Raw genomic sequence first — 18,508 nt, 5'->3', positions numbered from 1 at the left:
ATATAGCATCTACTACTGCTGCTTTCAAATATAATGAGGTTTTCAATTGATGAGCTACTTGATGATGCGGATTCAGTTGGTATTGAGCACTCTTATATTGGGGACGCTGCAGATGGCATACAATTAAAACTTCCAAAGTTCAACTTTGTTAAGAAAGATAAAATTGATGAGCTACATGAATCTGTCCAAGCGCAGCTAGCGCAATTAAACATATCAGATAAATTACCGAAGAAGTTATCGATGAGGTTTCCAGTTAGTACGCTCCATAATGCTCCATCGTTGAGTAGAAAGGCATCGTCAGATACTACAGTCCCATATATAATTGAAGGTGATAAGATCAATGTTCCTGACGGTTTAGAGATTATTCAGTTCCTGAAGAATAAGATGGCTCGTTTAGAAGAAGACAACAATGCACAGGTAGATAAGGTCATGGCACAGAAGAAACAGTTGATAGAGGAGCGAAAGCGCAGGGAAATGGAACTTAAGAAGAAGGAAGCTGAGAAATTGAAGCAGGAGGAGGAGGAAAAGAGACAGCTACAAAAGCAGAAGGAAGCGGAGCTTGCTGCGAAAGCAGCAGAACAGAGGGCGACTGAGATGGAGCAACGCAGGCGTGCTGAAGAGGAAAGACAGTTGCACGAGCGACAAAAGCAAGAGCAGCAGGAGCTAGCGAAGCAAGAGGCTAAGAAAGGGAAGTATGTAACTAGCTTTGCCGCTGTTGAGGCCGCGTTTTTGGAGAATAAGAAACGAATTGAGTCAATAAAGCATGATATTGTCGGGGCAGTAAGCAAAGACGGTAACTTAAAGAAACTACTTGGTGCTCAAAAACGTAAGATAAACCCTAAGTTTGGTCAGCTCACTAATAGCACAAAGCAACTTCATCTCATTCTAGGCGAAATGTTTAAGCTAATTGATGAGGTGAAACAAAACGAGCTTGCATATCAGTGGATACTGAACTTTATTTCGAAGGCTATTGTATCCCAGGCAGAAACAGAAGTTCGCGTTAAACCGGAGAGTGCAGTACCACTAGCTACTTTGACGCTACATCTACTTATGAGGTACGTTGAGCTGAAAGAATTCTTCCTTGCCCGACTAATCAAGAAATGTCCTTTTATTATTGGTTTCAGCTGCAATATAGACACAGAGGAAGGTAGAATACGAATGGGTTGGAAACGTAGTGGCGATAACAAATGGGAGGATGATACCAGCTATGAAGAAAGGATAGGTGGTATAATGACTATTTTTGCGGTAATCACAAGACTTCCACTACCAGCTGAATTCATTAATTTGAGACAACACCCGCTCTCACTATCCTATTCGTGGCAAATATTAGCCAGGGTTGCAAACAAGCAGCCTGAAAGCCTAACTAATACGCATTTTATCTTACTTGGATGCTGGTGGGATGCGGCTGCCGCTCAATTCTTACAGTATTATGGTTCGCAAGGTGGAAAGCTGTTGAAGCTTATAGCTTCCGACCTTACAGCGAAAGTGGCAGCGAAAAGATTTGTTGGCGCAGCTAGATTACGAATTCTGCTTGAGGAATGGGAAACAAAAGGCACTATAAAGACTTTTTCAGCAATGGTTGCATAGCTAATACATAAACCTAATGATTCCACTTTTTATGCAATTTTCGGCCCGATGACTAAATTAGAAGCCTCCTAAGCTTTACACTGTACATAAAGGTATCCATAGATCACAGACTTTTAGAAATTCTTTTATAATAAACGAACTAGTTCAAATGACTTATATGCTCCATTCGCCTTTTTATGTTTTAGCTTGGTGAGTTATGCCTCTGTTGTATGTTTATAAATTTATAAAGGGCATCGTATAAATGCCTTAATATTTTGGAAACGTACTTAGAAATTGAATACAACAAACACCAACAGGCATAGAAGAATGACGAAACGTTCAGCCGATGCAATAATCCCAGACACACCACATAGTCCTTTTCCAATAGTAGCCGATTATGTCAAAATTATTCCCGGTTTTGGGCGTGGTTCATCGGAACTAGGTATACCAACTGCTAATGTACCGATAGAACAACTCACAGAACAAATTCAAGAATTACAGACTGGTATTTACTTTGGGTGGTGTAAACTAAAAGTAATTTCCAGTGATGAAAATGTGGTCAAAAGAAATAATGGTAGTGAGGTGATCCTTAACTATGGGTCTAAACTTACTGAAGATGATCTTAGCGTATTGCCGGTGGTGCTTTCAATTGGATGGAATCCTTTCTATAAAAACACTGTAAAGACTGTGGAGCTGCATATCATTCATGACTTCAGCGATACTTTTTACGGAGCAGAAGTGAAGTTTAGCTTTCTCGGCTATATAAGGCCAGAACTAAACTACACCACGAAAGAGGCTTTGATAGAGGACATTAAAACAGACATCAAAATAGCTTCAGAAACCGTTAAGTTACCTGCCTATTATGAAACGAGGAAGCTGATAGAAGATAGTTAAATATACGTCCAGTGCTTATTGCATGGAATATCTTTAAGTTACAAGAGTTCTCTATAAAATTATCTAAATAATAATTCTACCGCATCATAATCTTCCGGAGAATAATTATCCATGAATTTCAATACTCCTCTCTTTACATCTTCGACCTTATAATTAGCCGCCTTTGGTAAGATTTCGTTAACTATGTACCTTCTTTTCTCCAGGTAGGATTTTGTAGAGTTTATCCAAACCATCTGACAGTATTCGTACCAAAACCACCCATGCTCTGTAAAGTGAGACCAATTGGATGCAATAATTATCTTAAAGATATTTTCTTCGAGAACAGATCTCGGTATTCTTTGATATAGCTGACTTAGTAGCCATAGTAATACCCGCTGGCTTTGATCTTTACTGACAGTACCTAATCGTTTCATAATTGAATCTAGTACCTGTTCTGGAACTAGCAAACGATTTTCATCTGTATTATATCTACTTCGAATAATAGGAGTCTTTAAAAACAGGGTGACGAGAATGTAGTCGATAAACATCTCAGTGTCCATGGTCTCACTGCAATTGTTGTATGTTTCAAGTACCGTATCATAAATCGCTTCCAACTCCGCGTACTCAGCTGCCCTTATCATAACATGAGACAATCTTGTAAATATAGTCGCCTTTCTATGGCTCATTATCAGGCCTTTGGTGAGTACGTTTTTTGCAGATACAAAATCAGCCTCAGTTTCAATCAACCATTTTGCCCATTGCAGCCATATGATATCGTAGTGACATAATGCAGTTACTGCCCTCTGGAAGGTCACCTTAATGAGTGGTATATTTTGTGTATTAATAGTGTAATTTAAGTATTTACACCATGTTGCAATCTCTTCGTATTTTATCAAAGTATGTGGCGATGTGTAGTAATGGGTGGTGAGCTTGCTCTCAAAGAGGTTGTAGATCTCCATCACTTGATACTGTACAACAGTGTATAGTTCTTTCGTTATCTTCTTTAATTGAAGCTTGGCAACCTGTAATTGAATTCCTCGCCTCTGCTTGAGATTCATATCAACTTTCAGCTTCTTGGAAACTTCATGTTCAGGTGCAAAAAGCTTTAATTGGGAGATATCCTTGATGTCGTTTATGCACTGTAACCATAAACTGTAGAAGGTAGAATAGTCATATAAAGGAATTTCTAGAATTTTTCGTAGTAGCATAACATAGCGGCTCTGCATCTTACATCTTTGTTTAGTCTGCTCAAGGTACATCAACCAGAATTCACCACTAAAGAAATGAAGGCCAATATATTTTTCAGCTGTCTCATACTTCTTAAATAAATCTTTATCGTTCATTACCACTTCATTGCACAATTTTAAGTATTCTACCCATAATAATAATGACCTGCTATTGACCTCATTTAATGCGCTGTGGAATATTTTATGCATTTTAGAGACGCTGCCTAGCTTAAATTCAAACAAAGCATAGTCAATATGGTAATTCTCAGCATATGGAAACTGAATTAACATCGACTGATATGTGGACCTTATTAGGCTTCGAAGTTCAGGGTTTATAGCTTTACTTAATGGGCTAGCCTTCAATAATAGATAATTTAACAACTCTTCCCAATAAGGCAGCGTTTGTTGAAATTGAGATGTTTTTAATAGTAGATTAGATAGCTTTTCATCGCTCTTTAATTCATCAGGCAGTAGCATATTAGAGTGTTAAAGGCCTTGATTGTCAATTGTTCTATGAGTGTAACAGTATAACATTTTTCTTACAGACGGAAAAAGAGCATGTTGGCACACTACTAGAAATATCAAAAGATTAAATATGTGTGTATTGATAGTTATAAATATAAAATGGAATTAAGTGTAAACATAGCTCGCCGCTTCTTTGAGATGAATATTTACAAGTAAGAAACTGGTGTCTGAAATATTTTTCATCGAACTATGTTTTAACTGGTAGGTAGATGTATGTCGTCTAATATTTTCTTAGCACCAGATGCAATTAGACTTTCAGCTAATAATGCACCAGCCTTAATGGCATCTTCTTTATCTTCGTTAATATGCATTGATATTTGGTCTTCTACTGCTTCGGTTCCGTCTACACTAACCACGATGCCTTTTAAAACTAGGGTCGAAGTTTTCTCATCAAATTCAGATTCCACTCCAATTGGAACTGAACAACCACCATTAAGGGTTCTCATCAATGAGCGCTCAGAGAGACAACAGATAGTGCTACTTCTGTCAGCTATTTTATCGAGGATATCTTTTATGCGAGTATCTCCGGTTCTTGTCTCTATACCAAGGGCGCCTTGGCCCACTGCGTGATACATGATGTCGGATGTAAACCTTTGAGTTATTCTATTTTCCAGACCCAACCTAACAAGGCCTGCAGTTGCTAGAATAATACACGAGTAATTGTTTTCTTCGCTATCAAGCTTATTTAGTCTCGTTTGAATGTTTCCACGAACACTTTCAAATATTAAATCCGGAAATTTGCGCTTCAACTGGGCGGATCTACGCACACTCGAAGTACCAATAACTGAGCCTTTAGGGAGTTCTGAAAGAGATTTATATGGACTGTTTGCTGCCATTACTAGACAATCACTGGGATCGACACGCTTGGTTACAGCAGCCAACTCAAACCCATCAGGTAGGTGAGTTGGCATATCCTTAAGAGAGTGTACAATTAGATCAATACGTTTTTCTTCGTCTTCATCATATAGTAAATCTTCCAGTTCCTTTGTCCATAAGGCTTTACCTCCAAACGAATATAATGGTTTAGATTGGATCTGATCACCTAAAGTTTGCAGTGCCAAAACCGTGCATTCGTAGCCAGGAAAATTGGCCTTAATCATTGCACTCACCTGCTCTGACTGTATGACGGCAAGCTTGGACCTCCTGCCTGCAATTTTTATAATCCTTTTCTCTGGCACCATTGTAGCTTTAGTTGTATCTGAAACCATAATTACCAAATTAACGTGCAAAAAAATTCAACTTCAAGTGGTACTTCTCCGCAAATTGGACACTATATTGTTTATGACTGGGAACTTTGGCTGGTATTACCTACGAAGTTCTAGTATCAACTAGGTAAATGATAAGTAATGGAACTGGCAGATGGATAAAATCACTATAGTACTAAAAGAATTCAAAATTCCTAGCACATAAAAAGAGTACAATGGGGCAAACTTTGCAGCAGAGAATCACAATTTAAAACAACGTAACAGCTCCTTGGTCTAATTCTCGCGCTTACCAGGATAATGAAAGTCAAATACCGAGCTTGGGACTCTATCGCCCGCATCAAATTTTTCCACATCATAATTTACGATCTTAGATTATGGTCACGTGATAACATTGGAACGCACCGGTTAGCATTGCGTTCCTCAAGAAAACTAGCAGTTGTATTGATGGAAGCCTGTAGTAGATGTATCATTAATCGTCAACGTGAATTGTTCGTCACGCGACTAGTTCATCCTCGAGAATGTATCTTGAAATATGCGGATATATTGCGAGATCTAAGCCAAGCGTGTTACCGATCCCACATTCCTCAATATTATTTAGAGTCCATCTGGGCATCTAGCCTTGTTATATTACCAAGCACTGCCACTTAATGAGTGGCGCCACTTTCTCGCCTTCCGTTTCCTGACGAAATCACCCGATGTAAGAGCAATCTTTCAACATTGAAATTCCTAGTCTAACCTAGTTTCAGATGACATTTTGTTACTTATCTTAAACTGCACTTGTTTAATATTTCTGCCTTTTATGTTGTTCGAAGGATTAAAAATATTAGAAAGGATCCGTTTGCTTTAGCTTCCTTGTAGGCCGATAAATGCGGCGGCCGAAGTTTTTAGCACATAATTAAGGTACAATACTAAAAGTATCCTATCGTAATAATAACGGTATTAATTAGCGATACTCTTGTAGTATCATACTAAAATACTTACTTCGCATGCTTACAAGTTATTTTATTAGTTGTTTAGGTGTATTCAATAAATAATTTTAATGTCAGAATTAACAAAGTTCACTTCAATTGAGATTTAACCCAATTTTCTAGGCCGCCTTCGACAATAATTTCTTGCAGATTTCTGCTTAAGGGTGTAACAGTCCTATTAAAAATTTCTTTACCTTCAAAAGAGCCCTCGTTGACACTGATTCTAGATTGAACAATGTCCCAATTGAAAAACCATCCGGTCCTGCGAGTTGACTCACATTCTTGATCTTTATATCTCGTTCTCAGTAGTTGAAGCAAATCTGGCAATTCCAATGTCAGTAGTGCGTTATTGATGGAATTCCTAAAAAAGATATTGCTAAACGACGCACTAACTACAACTTTTATTCCCTTCGCAAGTATAGCAGTAGCAGCTTGTTCACGAGATGATCCGGTACCAAAATTGTATCCAGAAATTAAAATGTCGCCAGCATTTACCTTTTTACCGAATTTAGGATCATAGTTTTCCATACACACTTTTGCCATTTGCTCCTTTGTGACGTCGTCTTGGTAAGTGTACTTACCAGGATAGATACCATCGGTGTTTATATTATCCGCATCGCAAAAAACAAGTTCTCCCATTACCTTAGTAGGAAAGCCCTCAAGCATTTCAACAGATTCAGGTACTTCTACTTCGGGAGCCTGTAATTCCGTCACGGTAGTCTTCACTTCTGATGACTCTGTCTTGGCAACCTCCAAGACTTCCGAAGGTGAAGCTATTTTGCCAAGAACAGCCGACGCGGCAACGACCACCGGCGACGCTAGATACGTGAGTGCATCTTTAGATCCCATTCTTCCCTTAAAGTTCCTATTTGTGGCAGAAATACCTACCTCGCCAGGCTCCAGTAGACCGGTGCCTAACCCAATACAGGGTCCACAGCCTGCTGGCAGTGGCTTGCAGCCTGCTTTTACTAAAATGTCCCAATATTTTGCATTCTTGGCATCTTGTTCAACCTTTGATGAGGCAGCTGCAACGTAGAATTCAACTCCAGGGGCAACCTTTAACACTTTGTTCAAATCACCGGTTGGACAGAGCACGCGTGATGCCGCCTGAAGGTCGCTGAGTCTGGAATTTGTGCACGAAAGTAGGTACGCCTTGTTAATCCGAATGTTCTGTCTAGATAAGTCCTCTACAGTGTTACTAATCTTTACGCTATTGGGCCCACTCACACGAGCAGATAGCGTGGATAAGTCCAGTGTCAGTCTCTTGGCGTATCTTGCTCCAGGATCTGCCTTCATTGTTGCAGCTTGCTCGACTAATCCATCGATAGCTTTTTGAGTAATTCGTGGATGTTTGGGTCCTACTTTCTCAAGTAACCTTTTATACCACTCTATTAACCTTTCATCGACTGGAAATAAGCCCGATAACGCTCCCCATTCAGTAGTCATGTTCGCGATGGTGAGTCTAGCATCTATTGACAGTTCTGCAACACCTTCGCCAGTGAATTCACATGCATGATTCAAAACTTCATCCTTGCCAAATGCACTGCACAGCGCAATTATCACATCCTTACCAGTAACTCCCGCAGGTAACGATCCCGTGAGCTGCACTTCGGCAACAGGGGGGATCTGCCACCAAGTCTTGCCCGTCGCCCAAATAGCAGCAGCATCAGTTCTCACAATTGGCGTACCCAAACACCCAATCCCACCATATGTGTTGGAATGAGAGTCTGAAGCTACAGTCAGATTAAACGGATAAGCGTACCCCTCCTCCACCATAATCTGGTGTCCGATACCCCGCCCGGCGGGATAGAAGTCAATTCCGTGCTTGTTCGCAAAATTCTCAATATTTCTGTACTTTGTGAGGTTCTTATCAGACCGATTCTGTACATCATGGTCCAAAGTACACACGATCTGACGGGCGTCATGCACCTCGGCGGCTCCCAATTCCATGAACTTCAACGCTATCGGCCAGGAATTATCGTGCGACATACAAAACGCTGGCTTAACGGAAATGTAATCACCACAACTAACCAACTTCTTACTATCTGCATGTCTCTGAATAATTTTCTCAGTAAGAGTCTGAGCGTACCGCTGGCAACTCGATGCAAAGTACCGTCTACAACGCAGAAGCTGTGGCATCTTCTTCCTATAAGGAATTATCATTAGGACCACAGTTTAAAGGCTGCAAAAAGATTGGCTTCTTATATAGCGACTGCTATTCGACTTGACCGAGTTCGGTAGCAAAATACCAGCGGTCTAGTTGAGTCATAGCGCTATAATCTAAGATCACCACTTTTCGCGTAATCTCTACACGTGATAAATATATCACGTGACTATATGTGACTAATGCGTATTTTACGTTTGTATCACATGACCTTCGTAGACAAATAACGTACCAAAATCTCGTACTTAAATCCTAGCGCATGATCCAGTTTTCCAGGCCCAACCATCAAGACGTCCTCTATGAACAGAAATTAGCCCCTCGTTACACCGATCTCGCCTTCATACCCTCCATATTCCCACAACGCCCACGATCCGCAACAATAATAAAACCACGTGCAAATCACATGATCTGTCTACCTAATAAGTTGCTTTTTTTTTACTAATATTTTTTCAAAGGTCCATACATTACGGTGCTAAAGGGGCAATTCCCGCCTTTTTTACAACGTTAAAGCAACTTTCTTTATTGAACCTTCTCTTTCCCCCTCTTGATCACTACTAAATCGTGAATCAGTAAACTAATAAAACTTACACTATAGAGATAATCAAGAATGTCTTCCTGTGATTTGTTATTATGGAAAAATCCATTGGAAACTGGTAAGGTTTTCGGCGGCCTTGTTGTCGCTTTACTAATTTTAAAGAAGGTTAATTTGGTAACTTTTTTCTTAAGAGTGCTTTATACTACTCTTTTTGCATCTTCAACTATTGAATTCGTCTCAAAAGTAGTTTTGGGTCAAGGTTTGGTAACTAAGTATGGTGTGAAGGAATGTCCAAACCTTCCTGGGATGTTGAGACCCAAAATGGAAGAATTCTTAAAACAATTACCATACTATCAATCGCAAATGCGCCAGTTATTGTTTGCTGCATCCCCTCAACATTCCTTTAAGGCGGCTGGTGTTTTGTACATTTTACACAAGTTAATTTCTACTGTTCGTTTGTGGCCATTGTTGATGATTGGTGTTGTTTCTACATTTTCATTGCCTCTCGTTTACAAGACATATCAAAGGGAGATCGACAGTGCGGTTGAACATGGAGTTAAAACAGCAAAGACTAAATCAGCAGAATTTCAGCAAATTGCCTCTGAAAAAGCATCACCATATGTGAAACAAGTAGAGGAGAAGTTGGGACCAATTTCACAATACCTCTCTCCTAAGTCCCCTTCAAGCTCTAATGCTGCTTCAGCAGTGCCATTATCAACTGCTTCATCTAGAGTGTCTGAGCCATCTTATGGATCAGCTTCTGGATCCTCATTCCCAAAGGTTCCTAGTGCTGAACTTTCTCCTGGTGCCACCAAAGAAGAGGATGTTGTGGCTGGATTAAAGGCTAATGAAGCTATTGCTTTGTGATTGTAACGTGCTACGCAACTTCTTTTATGTTTATTTGTCTATATGCTATCATATAAACCACGTTGCTCGAATCCAGGTCTTATATAACACACTTACATCCATCCTGTAACAGAACGTTATTATATATTTAACTGCTCATACACGTGGTTGGTCGCGTTTTAATATTCACAACATTCCTTCACGTGTAGGATTTCACTTCCACTAGTGTTGTACCTGTAGAAACATGCTGCTTAAGATCATAATAATGTACTGTATCTTCTTAAGACCAGTTATAAATAATTTATGCACTTATTTATTCTGCATATAGCATCGCCGATACAAGAGTATCAGTTTAAATCAAGTTAAGGTGACATATCCAATGTGTTCCACGCTATAATCATCAGACTTTAATCCCGGAAGAAACCGCTAACTGTTCAAAAACAGGGTCGATCACGTTTGGATTTAAATCTGCATTAGTGAAAGATAACTGTTGCTCTGTCCACAAATTTGGTTCTGGAACATAGCCAGGTTCTCCGACACCAAGTAAACCCCCATAAGCTTCCCAGTCTCTAATCCTTGGAAGTTGTAGCGTATTCCATACATCATCTAACGCATCCAATAGAACGTCAGATAGCTCGTTGCTATGACCAGGAGTAGGAGTAATTCTCAATCTTTCAGTACCGCGTGGAACAGTAGGAAAGTTAATGGCCTGAACATAAATACGATGCTTGTCCATCAAAATGTCAGAAGCCTCTTTGGCTAAATCAGGGTTTCCAACTAGTACAGGAACAATGTGAGATGGATTTGGTTCCACTGGAATGTCAAGTTCATGCAAACCCTCTTTAACATAAGCGGTATTTCTTTGCTGCTCCTGTCTTAAGTTTAAACGAGAACGCTGGTAACGAATTGCTTCTGCCGCACCAGCTAATACTGCAGGAGGTAGAGAAGTAGTAAATATAAACCCAGGAGCATACGACCTAACCCAATCGATCAACTTTTCCGATGCAGCAATATAACCGCCCACAGTGCCGAAGGATTTACCTAATGTACCAGTAATCATATCAACACGGTCCAATACAGTAGTGTGTGAAGGCGACGCAATGCCCGCCCTACGATGAGCTTCAAAATCTAAATGCTCTGCAACACCAGCTCCATGTGGACCATACAATCCAACAGAGTGGACTTCATCCAAGAAGGTCATAGCACCATATTTTTCTGCCAAATCACAAATCTTTCTTATCTCAGCCACTGACCCAGACATAGAATAAACAGATTCAAATGCTATCACCTTAGGTTGAGATTTGGGATACATTGCCAAGAGTTCTTCCAAATGCTCCAAATCATTATGTCTGAACACGTGCTTTTTCGCTTGTGAGTGCTTAATACCGGTGATCATGGAAGCGTGGTTCATTTCGTCAGAAAAGAAAACCAAATTCTTTATTTTTTGGCCTAGTAACGACAGTACCGCATCGTTAGCTACAAAGCAGGATGAAAATACTAAAGCTCCCTCTTTTTTATGCAACGCTGCCACTTCTGCCTCCAACCTCATTGCATGCTTGTTATGACCCGCTATATTCCTAGTACCACCGGCTCCAGCACCATACTTATCTAAAGTTTTCTTCATAACATCAATAACCTGCTCATTCTTTGAAAAAGTCAGGTAATCATTAGAACACCATACCGTAACTTTATCATCTTCTTGATCCCGATGAGCCATAGGAAATTCCCTGGCTAAACGATTAATATTATTGAAATACCTGTAAGAACTGTCAATGCGCTTTTTACGTAGTTCGGAATCAAAGAGCCCTTCGTAGTCATAAGCCTCCTCGTGACTACTCTTATCAATAATAATGTTGGGTACTTTCCTAATACTAGTGCTATCGACTATAGCAACTGATGGAGAGTTAAATTCCCTTGTAGCCATAGCTCTCCTCATCACTGGACACTTCTCAGCCATACTAGCAATATTCGTGGAATGGAGTGCTCTGACATTCTGCATCGAAGAAGAAGCATTTCTTATGAAAGGACATAATTTAGCCGTTTGACGAATGAAGGAATCCATGACCTAGCCAGAAACTTCCGCACCTTCAACAATTTGGGGTATTATGATTAATGGTATTAATGGCTTCTAAAGAAGTATTTAAACAACTAAAAGCCACTTTAATAAATAAATAGTGTTGAACTATGTGGGAAGAGGTAGAAATTTTATCGACCTATAATAGCTATAATATTATTCGAATAAATTCCGGTTGTGTAGCTCGAACAAATTTTAAAAAGCCTGCAGTGAAAACTCTGTTTGGATCAGCCAATCAGAAGTGAAAGATTATTCAACCGACTGGCTATCGAAGGAAGCCGTTGAAAGTTACCCGGACCCTGTAGTTACCCTGACACACGTGATCAGAGTTACCCGGTTTTATATTTTATCCCAATTAGGCAATTCGGCCGCCCCCGGCATGATTCGAAGATGAGACAACTATGAAGCAGTCCGTACTTTATAGTTCAACTATTAAATAAACAGCAGTTCTAACGCCACCCGACTAAAGAGTTGATTACGAACGATACCCCAAAACACACAGCACACAGCGATGAACACAGGTGGGTTTATGCTATTTGTATGTTAAATTATAGCTTTTTAGGCTTACAGATATAGGCTCATTGGTTTTTACTTGATGGTCTGTATTGGAGATAATAACTTTGATTAACGTTATTTACTGACAATTTTAACAAATAGCAACAGCCTCAGAATAGTTTAGATGCATCATTTGCTAATTTGAATTTTGGCGATACTGGAGGTGTGAATCAACCGCCCGATATGGGGAACGCAGGTTTCATGGGGGGAGCTAATGCTGGGCATTCGGACTCTAACGTACTTAGTGCTCCGTCTTCAATGGCGGGGTTCGCTTCGCAGCAACAGCAGCAGCAACAGCAGCAACAGAAATCGCAACAGCACTTCCATGCGACGCATGGGGGAGCGTCGCATCATCACCACCACCATCACCACCAGTCCAGGGGTAGTAGCGGAAGCGTTGATCAGGCCGCTTGTGGAGGGGGAGGGACGTCCTCTTCCTATTGGAATACCGATTCTTCCACAACTTCTTCAATAGCCTCTGTAGATCCTGTGATTGCCGCAGGTGGATCTACTGCGGGGACCCTGACTACTGCGAGTATCATGGATGGCCACACTGCGAAGTCTTCTTCGGGCCTGAATACAACTTTTGGGACCACTTCGAGCCAACAATCTAGCCCTTCACAGGGCGCGCTGGACTCCATGGAGTCGCTGCGGCTCGAATTGCAACTGAAGGAGACTCAGATCGAGTCCCTCGAGGACGAAATTACTAAATTGAAGGGAATCTTCAACCAAGGACTAACCTTCAAGCAGCAAGAGCAGCAGATGCAAAGGCGGAAGTTGCGTCAGCAAACCCTTGAGCTAGACCACATGTCGGTGGAGATACCTGCGAACCTGGAAATTATTTTCAATAAACTGGCAACTTCTCTGAAACGTAAGGACGAAGAGCTTGAGGATACGAGGAAACGCTTAGAGAGTATAATGACAGCAATCTCGTTGAATCCAACTAATTCAGTCACGAGGTTTGGCAGATACGACGAAGAAGCATTGGCCCACAAGATGGTAGTGAGATTAGAGATGCTTACCAAAGAGAACCAGGAAATGGCGAAGCTGTTAAGCTACGGCAGGTCCAAAGAAACCCACATTGAACTTGAGCTGCTAAAGAAAGTAAACCTCGAATTACAAAAAAAGACGGAGCAGCTGGAGAAGCAGCTAGAGAAGCAGGCTGGTAACTCCGGTGGAAAACTGGCAGGCAATGCAAGCGGAAAGCAGGCATCGTGACTTACAACCACTTGGCGCGTATAAAACTGCCTATTTTTCTGGCAATTACATCACCTGACTTTTCAGCCTAAGTATGTGCTATCAACATCAAGGACTTCCATTGCTCAACAGTTCTACATTCGTGTCACTTGTAAAGGAAGAGAAGAATGCCGTCCTATACAAGGTATAACAAAATGGAAAAATCAGTATCTGAAAATAGCGATGTATGAAATGAATACATAGTAAAGAACCATACATAGTATATTCAGAATTTTTCTCTAATCAGATGCCGAGGGCGAAGTCTCTCCTAATATTTTCCTCCTGTTAGCCACACCTTGGGCCAGAAGTTCTAGAGTATCCACAGTAGATTCCCAGCCAATGCAGCCATCAGTAATAGAGCAGCCGTAGATTAGACCTTCACGGTTACCGGCCAGAGGGACATCTTGTCTACCCTCTACCAAATTTGACTCGATCATAACACCGCAAAGGGCTGTTTCACCGTTACTCAGCTGCTCGTAGATACTACGTGCTACTTTTGGTTGATTTCTGTAGTCCTTGTTTGAGTTGCCATGCGAACAGTCAATCATGATTCTCCGATGCCTACTTCCTTCCTCTATGATCTTATCTTTTTTTAGTTCTTCGTTAGCATATTGGACACTGTTGCTATCGTAATTTGTACCAGTCTTCCCACCCCTTAGGATGACAAAAGTATCTTCGTTTCCCTCAGTACCAACAATAGCAGTTACACCGGGCTTTGTAATAGAAAGGAAATAGTGAGAGTGCGCCGCAGTTTTCATTCCATCAATAGCTGCGCGTATACTTCCGTCAGTACCATTTTTAAATCCAATTGGGAATGACAACCCAGAAGCCAACTCTCTATGCAGCTGAGACTCGGTAGTTCTTGCTCCAATGGCTCCCAGCGAGAAGCAATCGCATAAAAATTGGGGCGAGATAGTGTCCAAAACTTCTCCCGCTATTGGAACCCTCTCAACCAATTTCGTATACATCTCTCTTGCAATACGCATACCCTTATTAATTTGGAAAGAATTGTCAATGTCAGGGTCATTGATCAATCCTTTCCATCCAACAGTGGTACGCGGCTTTTCTAGATACGCTCTCATGATAATAACTAAGTGATCTTTCAACTTATTCTTTACAGCTTCCAATTTCTCAGCGTATTCCAACGCAGCTTCAGGATCATGTATAGAGCAAGGTCCAACAACAACAACTATACGATCATCTCTGCCACATAGAACATCTACAATCTCTCTTCTAGCCTTTTTTATGACCTCTTTACCCTTGGCGCTGGTGGGGAACTCATGCTGTAGTAAGTTTGGAGGAATAAGTGGATCATAACCCTTAATTCTCCAGTCTTCTAAGCGATCCCTATCACCAACGTATTCATTCTTGATAAACATTTTTGATTCTTGTAAATCCACTAGATTAACTATAGAGAAACAATAAAGCTACTTCGCAGTTCTTCTGTAAAATAGTTCACAGTATGTCTACTGAGTTATAATATTTCTGCTACATATTATATTCAAATGAAAAAATTTAGCTTACGGGAGCGATGAGTCTTTTTTTCCAATCCAAGCAGGCGCCCACGCAATATGATGCTTTTAACTGGGGCCCCTGCTAGGGAAAATAATTTGTAGGTGAGTCATATAGGGTTTGTTCGGGATTGTTATAAGATGGACATTTTCTTAACAGCAAAACTTGAACCTAAAAATATCTGAGCACAGTCAATCCGGTAATAAGGGTTTAAAATAATTAAGGTTTTATTTATTGAACTCAGCCAAAGCTTTTTCGAACCCCTGATCCCATTCCCACATGTAGTCACTATCTCCTTTAGCTCTTATGTACTGTTCTCTACGCATTTGGCGCCAAAAGTGTAACCTTCCTATTCTAGAGTTGTCTAAACGGTCGAAGGCTTGAATGTCTTTCACAGTACCCTTCAGAGCATCAGCAAATCTCCAATGCTCCATCTTATCACCACCTTTACCATCCCAGTATTTGTTATGCTCGTCTATGAAGCCTTGGATAACCTTGTCGTCAACCTTGACGGCATTTCTTTGTCTGCGGGGAATTGCACCAGAGGTTACCGATGGAACGAAGCCCCAATCGCCACCATCACCGTGCTGAAACATGTAGGTCCAGAAGTACCAACCGCAGGTAGCGACCTTGTTAAAAATGGAGACTTGCTTTTGACCAAACTGTTTTGCAAGTTCTTGACGGTTGCCCTTAGACTTGCTCCATGTTTGCTCGTCTAGGACACAAGAAAACTCGCCGACCATGAAATCTCCAGTAGTAGGGTCTAACTTGATAGAAGCCTTCAAATCGTCGATAATTTCCTCGGCGCTCTTTTCTCTGTCGCTATCTTGGAAAGTACGGTAGACGTGGCTGTCAATAACGATTTCGGCAGCGAGATTGTTAGCTCTTAGCCAGTATGACCATTGATCTGGCCACCAGCCGTCGGAAATCACGAGAGGCAAGTATTGTGAGTGTTCCCTGATAGCACGTAGAGCTCTTTGGTAGTATTTCTTCTCGTTCACAGCCTCGTAGTTGAAGGCGGCCTCGTTGACACACTGTATACCGACAACATTGGAAAAGCGTGCTGTGTCCATGACCATAAATGGGATAATCTCGTCACAGACCAAGTCAACAAACTTCGAAGTGCTGAAGAAAGTAGGATCTTTCCCCTCTCCACCGTGAGCCTCGCCGTTGGCTCCTCCGGGAAGACCGTGAATATCAAGTAGGACACCGATCTTGTGCTTCGAAGCCTCTTCTATCAAGGCCTTGACAAAGTCCCAAGGCATAGCCTGCTGGTAGACATTCTTAACCTTCTCAAATAGCGTGCCCCTAACAAATGCACCGTTGTTCACGTGCCAGTAACCGATCGGCAACCTAATAGAAGTCACACCAGTCTCGACCAACCAGTCCCATTCGACACGATCCAGGTAGTCTTCATAGTGCTTCTTCAACTTTTCAGCGGCACCTTTAGTTCCGTTTTTCGAGTTGAGCAAGGTGACAGCCTCAAGTTCAGTTTTAGAGTCGTCGTTAAATAGTGATTCGAATATCCATTTTTCTAGAACGAACAACGAGCCAAAGTTAACACCGCAATTTCTACGATTCTGGTAGATGACCGAAGGGTCAAAATCCGGATTGGGAGCTGCAATATCTAGCAATGCGGTTGGTTTATATGGGAGTGGTTGTTCTGCTGTGACACACGGCAACACTCTTTGAATTTTCTTGAACATAGTGAATTTTGTTTAAGATTGGTGTTTTGTTTGGTATTAGACTTCAGTGTCCATTGAGAGTTCTGAATACTAATGCAGACAGACAGACATATATATATATATATTAATTAATTCCTATACAGCATTATGTGGGCTCGATTATACTCATAGTACCTTTGTAATAGTATATGGGTTGCCTAAATTTTGTTAAGAGCTTCGATGCCCCTGTTTATGCCTAAGTTTGCCTTTGCCTTGTGGTTTCTTTGGAACTAGATAGTATCAAACCCTATAAAGTTTGACAGTATACTTTATGTCTGCACATCTCCGATAATTACAGGTCCGATTGTTGGTAAAGAAACGTACGTATTACACATAAGCCACCCATTCTAAATACGGAAACAACCTAACCCATTGTTAATTTAGCTTACGAAATATTTATAGGACATTTAACAGTTTATACCTGCTTATCCTTGTGTTACAATCATTATTTAAAAATACCTTCGCGAAGGTTTGCTAACGATGGACGTATATTAAGAAAATATGATCTTAATTAACAATCTAAGGAATGGCAATTAGAAGCTCCATTCTTTTGTTAAAAATTAGATATTTCGCGTTAATTACTCGTATTCAAGAATAATTCCGTAGCTCTAACCTTTATTTGAATACCCGTTGTGTGTCGGATAGATGAATGTAACATATAATTAAAATCATATCTATTTTGTGAAGGCAATTTGTACTATCGTTGCCAGATTATTCTATCAAAGCACCACCTCCCGATTGTTGCCGCCAATAATTTTGCCGCTAAGAGGATTATTACCGTATTATGTAAACTATGGTGGTGGATGTTCGTGTATATTAGAATATCCTGGAACGCAACAATGGTACAATAGGAATTGCGTACATCATAAGAGAAAATAATGGGCTACAGAGTTGATTCCGAACTATCTTAGCAGACGTAGAAGAAAGTATTATTATTATCTTTCATAATGGTATGAGTTTCTCCGTGCCAGATATATAACTCAAATTCTATTTCTACTTCTATTTCCAAATACGTATAGATAGACCGGAAGTTAACAAAGGATTAAAATCTGTGAATCATCGAAAAAGGTTATTCTTCGATAACATTCTCTCTATGTGTAACGAACTCAATGCAACATGTGGGTATTGCACTTAAAGCCGATAGCAGATCTAGTGACTTACCCTGGCGGAAAGTCTACATGTTGCAGCAGTTGTAATTTGATTCTGCACCCTTGATATGGGTGATTAATGCATGTTTGTGTGGCGGCTCCTTAGTATCGTTACGTAATCAAAAAGGCTAATAGTTAAATGAGCCATTTCGTACTCTGTCTTTAGAAAACGGTTAATCCAATTTGGTGCTTCGCTACTGTTTCTCATCTCGAAAAATAAAAAATACTCCGCGACGGGGAATTGAACCCCGATCTCGCACGCGACAAGCGCGAATTCTAACCATTAAACTATCGCGGATATTTGTTGTAAGATAGTTTTATTCTTACAAAGATAAACTGGTAGTGCAGCTT

General features: G+C 40.6%; 10 protein-coding genes and 1 non-coding gene across 11 annotated transcripts; 4 read left to right on the top strand and 7 right to left on the bottom strand.

Moving 5' to 3' along the window:
• Nucleotides 1-33: 33 nt before the first annotated feature.
• Nucleotides 34-1,587, top strand: GLE1 (nucleoporin GLE1; the record flags this gene model as incomplete). Its single annotated transcript, XM_018132728.1, has 1 exon — nucleotides 34-1,587. The coding sequence occupies one exon, from the start codon at nucleotides 34-36 to the stop codon at nucleotides 1,585-1,587; it is 1,554 nt and encodes a 517-aa protein (XP_017987991.1).
• A 306-nt stretch (nucleotides 1,588-1,893) lies between these two features.
• Nucleotides 1,894-2,460, top strand: FMN1 (riboflavin kinase; the record flags this gene model as incomplete). The annotated part of the gene is made up of 1 exon (XM_018132729.1): nucleotides 1,894-2,460. The coding sequence occupies one exon, from the start codon at nucleotides 1,894-1,896 to the stop codon at nucleotides 2,458-2,460; it is 567 nt and encodes a 188-aa protein (XP_017987990.1).
• Nucleotides 2,461-2,519: 59 nt separating this feature from the next.
• PRP42 (mRNA splicing protein PRP42) lies at nucleotides 2,520-4,142 on the bottom strand (the record flags this gene model as incomplete). The annotated part of the gene is made up of 1 exon (XM_018132730.1): nucleotides 2,520-4,142. One exon carries the CDS (start codon nucleotides 4,140-4,142, stop codon nucleotides 2,520-2,522), a length of 1,623 nt encoding a protein of 540 aa, XP_017987989.1.
• A 242-nt stretch (nucleotides 4,143-4,384) lies between these two features.
• HEM3 (hydroxymethylbilane synthase) lies at nucleotides 4,385-5,398 on the bottom strand (the record flags this gene model as incomplete). Its single annotated transcript, XM_018132731.1, has 1 exon — nucleotides 4,385-5,398. One exon carries the CDS (start codon nucleotides 5,396-5,398, stop codon nucleotides 4,385-4,387), a length of 1,014 nt encoding a protein of 337 aa, XP_017987988.1.
• Nucleotides 5,399-6,453: 1,055 nt separating this feature from the next.
• Nucleotides 6,454-8,526, bottom strand: LYS4 (homoaconitate hydratase LYS4; the record flags this gene model as incomplete). Its single annotated transcript, XM_018132732.1, has 1 exon — nucleotides 6,454-8,526. One exon carries the CDS (start codon nucleotides 8,524-8,526, stop codon nucleotides 6,454-6,456), a length of 2,073 nt encoding a protein of 690 aa, XP_017987987.1.
• Nucleotides 8,527-9,134: 608 nt separating this feature from the next.
• RTN1 (Rtn1p) lies at nucleotides 9,135-9,929 on the top strand (the record flags this gene model as incomplete). Its single annotated transcript, XM_018132733.1, has 1 exon — nucleotides 9,135-9,929. One exon carries the CDS (start codon nucleotides 9,135-9,137, stop codon nucleotides 9,927-9,929), a length of 795 nt encoding a protein of 264 aa, XP_017987986.1.
• A 379-nt stretch (nucleotides 9,930-10,308) lies between these two features.
• HEM1 (5-aminolevulinate synthase) lies at nucleotides 10,309-11,970 on the bottom strand (the record flags this gene model as incomplete). Its single annotated transcript, XM_018132734.1, has 1 exon — nucleotides 10,309-11,970. One exon carries the CDS (start codon nucleotides 11,968-11,970, stop codon nucleotides 10,309-10,311), a length of 1,662 nt encoding a protein of 553 aa, XP_017987985.1.
• Nucleotides 11,971-12,493: 523 nt separating this feature from the next.
• MUM2 (Mum2p) lies at nucleotides 12,494-13,755 on the top strand (the record flags this gene model as incomplete). Its single annotated transcript, XM_018132735.1, has 2 exons — nucleotides 12,494-12,520; nucleotides 12,640-13,755. 2 exons carry the CDS (start codon nucleotides 12,494-12,496, stop codon nucleotides 13,753-13,755), a joined length of 1,143 nt encoding a protein of 380 aa, XP_017987984.1.
• A 257-nt stretch (nucleotides 13,756-14,012) lies between these two features.
• Nucleotides 14,013-15,152, bottom strand: ARO3 (3-deoxy-7-phosphoheptulonate synthase ARO3; the record flags this gene model as incomplete). Its single annotated transcript, XM_018132736.1, has 1 exon — nucleotides 14,013-15,152. One exon carries the CDS (start codon nucleotides 15,150-15,152, stop codon nucleotides 14,013-14,015), a length of 1,140 nt encoding a protein of 379 aa, XP_017987983.1.
• Nucleotides 15,153-15,512: 360 nt separating this feature from the next.
• Nucleotides 15,513-16,991, bottom strand: MRX18 (17-beta-hydroxysteroid dehydrogenase-like protein; the record flags this gene model as incomplete). Its single annotated transcript, XM_018132737.1, has 1 exon — nucleotides 15,513-16,991. The coding sequence occupies one exon, from the start codon at nucleotides 16,989-16,991 to the stop codon at nucleotides 15,513-15,515; it is 1,479 nt and encodes a 492-aa protein (XP_017987982.1).
• Nucleotides 16,992-18,383: 1,392 nt separating this feature from the next.
• On the bottom strand, nucleotides 18,384-18,455 carry AW171_hschr52915. The gene has a single exon. It is a non-coding gene; the product is annotated as a tRNA-Asp (tRNA).
• Nucleotides 18,456-18,508: the final 53 nt, after the last annotated feature.

The sequence above is a fragment of the Eremothecium sinecaudum genome, chromosome V (assembly GCF_001548555.1).
Source record: "Eremothecium sinecaudum strain ATCC 58844 chromosome V, complete sequence".
Classification (NCBI taxonomy): Eukaryota; Fungi; Ascomycota; class Saccharomycetes; order Saccharomycetales; family Saccharomycetaceae; genus Eremothecium; species Eremothecium sinecaudum.
Note: the sequence above shows the minus strand (reverse complement) of the source record. Positions and strands in the feature narration are given on the sequence as shown.